Raw genomic sequence first — 9625 nt, 5'->3', positions numbered from 1 at the left:
TACAGGCGTGCGCTACCACGCCCGGCTGATTTTTTGATTTGTTGTAGAGATGAGGTCTCGCCTGCCCAGGCGGGTCTCAAACTGCGGGCTCAGGCAATCCACTCACCTCAGCCTCCCAAAGGCGCGGGATTACAGGCTGAGCCACCGAGCCCGGCTCAGCATTACTTTAATATCAAAACTAGACAAAGAACATTACAAGAAAAGAAAACTACGGACCAATATCTCTCATGAATATGAATGCAAAAATCCTTAACAAAATATTAGCAAATCAAATCCAACAACGTACAGAAAGAATTAAATACCACAAACAAATGGGATTTATCCTAGGTCTGCAAAGCTGGTTCAGCATTCAAAAATCAATCAATGTAATCTATCACATTGACAGGCTAAAGAAGAAAAATCACATGATCACAGAAATAGATGCAGAAAAAGAACTGGACAAAATCCAACACTCATTCATGATAAAAGTCTCAGCAAACTAGGAAAAGAGGGAACGTCCTCACTTTGATAAAGAACATCTACAAAAATCCTACCAGTAATATACTTAACAGTAGGAAACTCTAAGCTTTCCTGCTACGATCAGGAACGAAGCAAGGATGTCCTCTCTCACTGTTGCTTTTCAGCATTGTATTGGAAGTCCTAGCTAATGCAATAAAACAAAACAAGGAAATAGAAAGTATACAGGTTAGGCAGGAAGACATAAAATTGCTTTTGTTTGCAGATGACACGATTGTATATGTAGAAAATCTGAAAGAATCAACACAAAATTCCTGGACCTAGTAAGCGATTATAGCAAGCTTGCAGGAAATTTGAAAGTGAAACACATTATCATTTACACTGCCAACTCCAAAACGAAATACTTAGGTGTAAACCTAACGAACTATGCATGAGATCTATATGAAGAAACCACAAAACTCTGAAGAAAGACATCACCTGAGCTCAAGTAGTTCCAAGTTCAACTACTTTAGCTCAAAGAACTAAATAAATGGGAAGACGTTCACAGATAGATAGACTTGATATTGTCAAGATGTCAGTTCTTCCCAACTTGATCTAGAGATTCAATGTAATCCAATAAAAATCTCAGTAAGTTATTTTGTGGTATCAACAAACTGATTCTGGCTGGGCGCTGTGGCTCATGCCTGTAATCCCAGTACCTTGGGGGGCCGAGATGAGACACTTGCCTGAGTCCAGGGTTCTGAGACAAGCCTGGGCAACTTGTCTCTATAATAAATTTTTTAAAAATTAGCTGGACATGGTGGCATGTGCCTGTGGTTCTGGCTACTTGGAAGACTGAGGTAGAAGGATCGTCTAAGCCCATCAGGTCAAGGCCACTGATCTCCAGCCTCGGTGACAGAGTGAGACTCCAACTAAAACAACGAACAACAACAACAATACACTGATTCTAAAGTTTATATGGAAAGGCAAAAGAACCAGAATAGCCAATTCAGTATTGAAGGAGAAACAAAGTTGGAGGAGTGACACAACCTGACTTTAAGACTTACCATAAAACGAGAATAATCAAGACAGCATGGTATTGGTGAAATAACAGAAAAAGCAGGGCGCAGTGACTCATGTCTGTAATCCCAGCACTTTGGGAGGCCGAGACAGGAGGACTGCCTGAGCCCATGGGTTTAAGACCAGCCTGAGCAACTTGGCGAGACCCTGTCTCTCCAATAAATAAAAAAAAATCAGTCCAGTATGGTGGTACATGCCTGTAGTTCCAGCTACTTGGAAGGCTGAGGCAGAAGGATCACCTGAGCTCAGCAGGTCGAGGCTGTAGTGGCCGTGAGTGTGCCATACACTCCACTCTTGGTGACAGAGTGAGACTCAGACTCAAAAAAAAAGGAAATAACAGAAAAATAGGTCAATGGGACAGAAAAGAGAGTCCAGAAACAGACCCATCAATAAAGTAAATCTTTGGTTGACCTTTGCCTAAGGAGCAACGGCAATACTACAGAGCAAATATAGTCTTTTCCACAACTGTGCTGGATGTGTCTACATACAACAAAAATGAATCTAGACATAGCCCTTATACCTTAACATAAATTAACTCAGAATGGATCACAGACTTAGCTGTAAGCACAAAACCATAAGACTCCTATAAGATAACACAGGAGAAAATCTAGGTGACCTTTGGTATGGCAATGGCCTTTTAGATACAACACCAAAGGTATGGTCCATGAAAGTCATAATTAGGCCAGGCACAGTGGCTCACGCCTGTAATCCCGGCATTTTGGGAGGCCAAGGTGAGTGGATTGCCTGAGCCTGCGGGTTCGAGACCAGCCTGGGCAACTTGGTGAGACCTCGTGTCTATAATAAATAAAAAATTAGCCAGATGTGGTGACGTGTGCCTGTAGTTCCAGCTACTTGGAAGGCTAAGGCAGAAAGATTGCCTGAGTCCAGCAGGTTGAGGCTACGGTGGCTCTGAGTGTGACCAGCTACAGAGTGAAACTCCAACTCAAAAAAAAAAAAAAAAAAAAAAAAAGAAATGAGCTATCAAACCATGAAAGGATGTGGAGAAGCTTAAATGCTTATTATCAGGTGAAAGAACCCAATTTGAAAAGGCTTGGTGGCTCAGCCTGTAATCCCAGCACTTTGGGAGGCTGAGGTGAGTGGACTGCCTGAGCCCGTAGGTTCGAGACTAGCCCGGGCAGTCTTGGCAAGACCTCATCTCTACAATAAAATAAAAAATTAGCCAGGTGTGGTGGCACGTGCCTGTAGCTCCAGCTACTTGGAAGGCTAAGGCGGAAGGATCGCCGGAGCCCAGCAGATCGATGCTAGGGTGGCCGTAAGTATGCCACTGCATGTTGACCTGGACGACAGAGTGAGACTCCAATTCAAAAAAAAAAAGAAAAGAAAAGGCTACATACTACATGATTTCAGCTATATGACATTCTGGGAAAGGCAGAACTATAGAGAAAGTAAGAAGATTAGTGGTTGCCAGGGGCTGGGTAGAAGGGAGGGATGAACAGGTGAGCACAGAGGATTTTTAGGGCAGTGAAACTATTCTGTATGATAGTACAGTGGTAGATATATGTCATTATGTGTTTGTCAAAATCCATAGAACATACAATACCAAGAATAAATCTTAATGTAAATGATGGACTTTGGGCAATAATGATATGTCAATGTAGGTTGGTCCACTGATTGTAACAAATGTACTACTCTACTGGGAGATGTCACTAGTGGGAGAGGCTGTACAGGTGTGAGGACAAGGAACTCTGCAATTTCCACTCAACTTTGCTGAGAACCTAAAACTGCCCTTTAAAAAAGTATATTAATCAAAAACAAAAAAATAGGCCAGGCATAATGGTTCAAACATGTAATCCCAGCACTTTGGGAGGCCAAGGCAAGAAGATTGTTTGAGGTCACAAGTTCAAGACCATCCTGGACAACATAGTGAGATCTTGTCCCTACAATTTTTTTTTTAATTAGCCAGGTGTGGTGGTATACTCGGTAGCTGGTAGTCCTAGCTATGTGGGAGGCTGAGGCAAGAGGACTGCTTGAGCTCAGGAGTTTGAGGTTACAGTGGGCCATTATCACACCACTGCACTCCATCCTGGGCAACAGAGCAAGACCCTATCTCTTAAAGAAACAAAACAAACAATTCCCCCACACCCCACCCAAGTGACCAGCAAAAACAAAAACTCCAGTAAACTTTACAGATTCAAGAATCTTAGGGAATCCCAAGCAGAATAAACACAAAGAAAAACACACCTAGTCACATCAAAATCAATTTGTTGAAAACTAAGGATAAAGAATCAATTTGTTGAAAACTAAGGATAAAGGGAAAATTCTTAAAGGCAAGAGAAAAAAACCCACATCATATACAGAGAACAACAACGACAGCCAATTCTTTCAGAGAAACTATTTAAGCCAGAAGACCATGAAATATGGTCTTCTGTTAAAAGCAGGGAAAACTGTCAATTAGTAATTTTTTATCCAGTGAAAGTGTCTTTAAAAAATGAAGGTAAAATAAAGACAGTTTTAGATTAACTGTGGTCAGAAGACACACTACAAGAAAGGTTAAAGAAAGGGAAAAGATATCAGATATAAATCTGGATCTACAGGAAAGTACAGTATATTAGAAATGGCAAGTACATCAATAAATATAAAAGACTATTTTTCTTTTTTTTTTTTTTTTTGAGTCAGGGTCTCACTCTGTCACCCAAGCTGGAGTGGAGTGGAGTGGCACGCTCGCAGTTACCACAGCCTATACCTGTTGGACTCAGGTGATCCTTCTGCCTTAGCCTTCCAAGTAGCTAGAACCACAGGTGTGAGCCACCATGTCTGGCTAATTATTTTGATTTGTTGTAGAGATGAGGTCTCGCCAAGTTGCACAGGTTGGTCTCAAACCCCTGGACTCAGGCAATTCTCTCATCTCTGCCTCCCAGAGTGCTAGAATTACAGGCATGAGCCACTGCACCTAGCCCTTTGTGTTCTTAACTTCTTTAAAAGTTAAGTGTTTGAAACAATAATACTAATAACATATTGTGGGGTTTATAACAAATGCAGAAGTACAACATAGGACACTAATGGCACAAGAAACACAGGGGTGAAAATAGAATTATATGTGAGTAATATTCCTATTTAGACATGAAGTGGCACAATATTAACTGAAGTATATTGTGTTAAGTCAAGGATACACATTGTTGGAGCAACCATGAAAAAATAACACAAAGAGCCATAGCTAAAAAGTTATTAGTAGAGGTGAAATGGAATCACAAGCCAGGCTCGGTGGCTCAGCCTGTAATCCCATGCTTTGGGAGGCTGAGGTGAGTGGATTGTCTGAGCCCGCGGGTTCGAAACCCACCCGGGCAACTTGGCGAGACCTCATCACTACAATAAATGAATAAAAAAATTAGCCGGGCGTGGTAGTGCGCGCCTGTAGTTCTAGCTACTTGGAAGACTGAGGAGGAAGGATCGCTGGAGCCCAGTAGGTCGAGGCTGCGGTGGCCAGTAGCGGCCACTGCACTCCAGTCTGGGTGACAGGGTGAGACTCCAACTCAAAAAAAAAAAAGAAATGGAATCACAAAAAGTACTCAATCCAAAAGAGAGCAAGAAAAGAAAAAGGGAGAAAACATAGATGGAGTAAGTAGAACACAAATAGCAAGATGGTTGACTTATATGCAACCATATCAATAATTATACAAATCATTAAATGTAAATTAACCAGTCTTTTTAAGAAAAGCAAGACCCAAGTTATATGTTGTTTGAAAGTAATAAACTTTAAATATGAAGACAAAGACAAGCTGAAAGAAAAAGGATTGAAAAAGCTATACCATGCAGCTGCTAAGCATAAGAAAACTGGTGTGGCTACTTTAATAGCAAACAAAGGAGAATTCAAGACAAAGAGTATTACCAGAGATAAAGATAAGATATTTTCTTTGTTTTCCTCTCTTTTAAAAAAGATAATATTTTATTTATTTTTATTTTTTTTGAGTTGGAATCTCACTCTGTCGCCCAGACTGGAGTGCAGTGGCACGCTCTCGGCCACTGCAGCCTTGACCTGCTGGGCTCTGGCGATCCTTCTGCCTCAGCCTTCCAAGTAGCTGGAACTACAGGCACATGCTACCACACCCAGCTAACTTTTTTGATTTATTGTAGAGATGAGGTCTCACCAAGTTGCCCAGGCGGGTCTTGAATCCGTGGGCTCAGCAATCCACTCACCTCAGCCTCCCAAAGTGCGGGATTACAGGTTGAGCTACCGAGCCCGGCAAGATATTACTTTTAAAAAGAAAAAATGATCAAGGAGACATTGAAATTCTAAATGTGTATGCACCTAATAACAAAGATTCAAAATACATACAGCAAAAGTTATCAAAATTAAAGGAAGAAATGGACAAATCTACAATAAGAGTTGGAGAGAGAGAGAGTGAAAGAAAGAGAACTATACAATCAAAGAATAAAGGTAAAGAGAGAGAGAAATAAGCAGATATAGACACAGAGAGCCAGAGTGAGGAAGGTGGATACAACCTGATCCTAAGAGGATAATGGGTCCCAGAGAGAGGGAGCAACTGAGAGAAGATGGAGCTATCCTGAACCAGACAGGGAGGGTCAGGAGCTCTGGTCACAGGGGATGGAGCAAAAGTAGGAATTTAGTCCTGTGGATCCTGCAGGGTTGGCTGCAAAGTGGACAGCATCACTTACCCGCTCCCCTGCAGAGCCTTGGGGGCCAGGTTCCCCACGCAGTCCCTGTACAGGAGGCAAGAGATGAATGGCATCAGCTGTCGGGAGCTCGGACCTGGGGCCCCCAGAACTCTCCAGAATCCTTGACCTGGGTACTCACTCTCTCGCCCTTCTCTCCTGGTTGGCCAGAGATTCCTTTGGGTCCGGTGGGGCCCGGGGGTCCCTGAGCAACAAGACAGGATGGGATGTTGGATGGGATGGAGTAGACAGAGACTAGAGGGCAGAGGTGTCAGGGAAGGAACTCTAGCTTGGCCATGGCTGCTGGGTTCTTCACCATACACCCAATGCCTGGCACACAGCAGGTGGTTCATACAGCTCAGTGTTAAGAGATCGGACCCTGGTGTCAGACAGTCCCAGCCCAATCCATGGATGCTTCCATGTGCTGGCCAACATGACAAGGATATCCACTTTTCTTGGCCTTAGGTGATAGCAATATTTGCTTCTCATTGTATGGATCGATGAGAAGATTTATTGAAAATAGTTTGCCTATTAAGTGTTCAATAAATATTTATTAAATGAATGAATGAAAGGATGGGTGAATAGATGGACAAAAGAGAAGACACATGGGTGGGAGCACTTGAAGAACTACTCACCATGTGCCCAGGACTCCCATGGACACCTGTGGGGCCAGGAGGTCCAGGGGGACCTGCAATAAAATAGGATGTCCTCAGGGCCAGACAGAGTACAATGCCAGAAAGCCCCCATCAGCTCCTTTCCAATACCTATTCACTTTGCCATCTACCAGCTCTATCCCTTACCCTGGGCCTGGACTCAACTTACCCATGGGTCCTGGGGGACCTGGGGGCCCAGCGGGTCCCTGAGGCCAGTGGCTGCTGGTCTCAGTGAAGGTGTTGGACAGCAGTGGGTCCCCTGGAATAGGAAAGATGGTGAGTGAGCAGAGCTGAGTGGAGTGGGGCATTTGCTCTTCACCTGTCATCTCTGCCAAGGCAGCTTGGATTGCCCTACAGGTCAGCCTGCAGGCCAGAGCTACCAGGCACCTGCTTCCAGGGTGGGGAGTGAGGTGAGTATTGGCCATATAAGAGCAGAAGGCAGGGAGACCTGGGTTCTAATGCCACTGCACTCAAGCTAGTGACATCCAGCAAGACTCTCCACTTCACTGAGCCTATACTGTCCCCTGTCAAATGGGAATGCTAATAAAAGCTACTATTTACTGACTACTCAGTGTGCTGAACTTCTGTGCATGGGCGTTAAGGAGCTGTAGAAGGCTGGCACTGTCACTATCTCCACTGCACAGAGAAGGAACCAAGGCTTGGAGAGGGAGAATGACTAGTGAGATGGAATGAACAGTGGGATAGGACAATGAATGAATGATGCGCGGGGTCATGCACCAAAGATACCCTGTAGATGAGGCTGAACATGATGTTCCATGCTCTGATCCCTGGGAGCCCATGTGTACATCAGGCTGGGTTGCCAAAGGGAGGAAGCCAAAGATGCACGTCAAGGCCCAGTCTGGAGGAGGGATCCAGGGCATCTCGGAGCACAGGGCCAGGCCTGTGGCCTTAGGAGCTTGGGGCTTGCTTCCTGCTGTCAGGCATTGAGCTTCCTGGCACTCTGTAGGCTGGACTCCAGCCAGCTCCAAGGCTTAGGGAGGACCTGATGATGGGTGATTTTGAGCACAGGCTCTGGGAGCTGCCTGGGTTTGAAGCCAGTCTCCCATGTCCTGGCTGTGGGACCCTGGCAAGTGACCACCCCTCTCTGGCCCTCAGTGTTCCTCATCTGTGAACACAGGAGGACAGTAGCACCTGTCGGAAGACTGGATGACAAGTGGCCTACTATGGGCAAGTCTGGCACACTGAACATACCTGGCAGATGGTAGTGGCCATGGTGGTGATGGCTACTCCACCCTTATCCCACTTGCCTGGACCTCAGTGGGACTCACCATGCTGGGAGATCCGGGCATGGGATGGCCCAACAGGGGCTGGAGGCCCAGGGGGACCAGGAGGCCCTGGTGGTCCCGGAGGTCCCTTCTCTCCAGGGGTGCCCATAGCTCCAGCCTGGCCGGGGCTCCCTGGGGGACCCTGTGGACCTGCAATGGAATCATAGGGGTTGGTGGATGTACAGGAGGCAGGGACGTCCAGGTGGCCTCAAGGGGGCAGGCCAAGGCAGCCTGGGCAACAGACATGAGAATGGGCTCTGAGTCCAGAGGTCTACCCTCCCTGGCTGTCCATTAGGAGAACGAGCACAGCTTTCAGGGCCTCCATCCCGTCCAGGCTGGATTTTCCTTCCTTGGGGTTCTCATACTCCCAAACCCTTCATAAAGACTCTGGTCACATGTGGTGGGCACTGCTATTTTTCCTCTGCCCAGCCCCCCACTCCCACAGGTCTGGGAGCTACAGGAGGGCAGGGATATGTCTGACTCCACTCCGGTGTCCAGCTCAGAGCCTGCTGAGCATAGATGCCAAGGGAACATGGGGCCAAGAGGATGCAGGGGTTTCAGGAAGCCCAGGCATGAATTGGGCACCCCCTGGAGGGGTGGTGAGCAGAGAGGCAAATGGGTAAAGGGGCCCGGGTTGCTCTGTCTATGTCAGAAGCACGAAGGAAGGCCTGAGCCTGGGTCTACCTGGTGGTGGGGATGCAGGTTGGGGAGTGTGTTGTGGACACTCACCTGGCGGGCCTCTCATCCCCATTGGGCCCCGGTTACCAGCATCTCCCTTGGGGCCAATGGGCCCAGGCAGCCCGAGAGCACCAACTTGGTCTGGGGGACAAAGTAGGTAAGACTGATAGCTCCAGATTTGCTCTTGACCCCACCCTGGCCCCACTCCCCCATCAGCACCTACCATCTCGAGGGAGCAGTGGGGCCCTCATACTCTCTCTGGCTCCTGGCAGCCCTGTGTGTGGGGGTAAGCAGAGGTCAGTGTCATCCAAAGGCCCAGCCTCAGCTCAACTCTGGGCATAGTTGGCTGGAGCTGCTGGGCCTCCTGGGACTCCAGTGCTCAGGAGACCATCCTCTCAGGCCCAATGGAGAGATGGAAAGACTGAGGCCTGCTAGAGAGTGAAGTTGGGAGTCAGTGACAGGGTGGGGACCAGAATCTCACTCCCCTGATTCCCAGCCAGTACTCATCCACCTGGGAGTGTGTGCCTCTCTGACCCACTCACCCTGGAAGCCTCCATCTCCGGGGCTGCCCTGGGCAGGCAGGGAGCCCCAGAGCGGGGCAGCGTCCTCAGGAGTAGCTGGGGTTGGAGGCATTGCCTGCTCTGAGACAGTCAGCACGGCCACCTGTGGAGGAAAAGGAAGACAGGGACAGGGTGGGTACCAAGGATTCAGCAGGGACAGGCCAGCCAAGGGGCCCCGGTGTGGGTGGAAGAGGCATGGAGCCAGCAGAGCCCAGTTTGGGGTGGAGCCCTGGGCTTGCAGAGCCCAGAGCTTCATCAGAGCAGACTGGTCTTTCTTTTCTTTCTTTCTTTCTTTCTTTCT

General features: G+C 47.1%; 1 protein-coding gene across 1 annotated transcript in view; it reads right to left on the bottom strand.

Annotated features, from left to right (window-relative positions):
• The window catches only part of EMID1 (EMI domain containing 1), a 50583-nt gene that overhangs the window by 18966 nt on the left and 21992 nt on the right, over nucleotides 1-9625 (bottom strand). Inside the window, exons 7-13 of the mRNA XM_021719045.1 lie at nucleotides 9307-9427; nucleotides 8816-8905; nucleotides 8090-8236; nucleotides 6970-7059; nucleotides 6783-6835; nucleotides 6290-6352; nucleotides 6151-6195 (exon numbers count right to left, since the gene is read on the bottom strand). Coding sequence (XP_021574720.1) covers nucleotides 6151-6195; nucleotides 6290-6352; nucleotides 6783-6835; nucleotides 6970-7059; nucleotides 8090-8236; nucleotides 8816-8905; nucleotides 9307-9427 — 609 coding nt within the window. The remainder of the gene's footprint in view (nucleotides 1-6150; nucleotides 6196-6289; nucleotides 6353-6782; nucleotides 6836-6969; nucleotides 7060-8089; nucleotides 8237-8815; nucleotides 8906-9306; nucleotides 9428-9625) is intronic.

The sequence above is a fragment of the Carlito syrichta genome, unplaced genomic scaffold, assembly GCF_000164805.1.
Source record: "Carlito syrichta isolate Samal-C Ts95f unplaced genomic scaffold, Tarsius_syrichta-2.0.1 Scaffold314095, whole genome shotgun sequence".
Classification (NCBI taxonomy): Eukaryota; Metazoa; Chordata; class Mammalia; order Primates; family Tarsiidae; genus Carlito; species Carlito syrichta.
The sequence above is the reverse complement of the archived record's forward strand: the minus strand, read 5'-3'. Positions and strand labels throughout refer to the sequence as shown.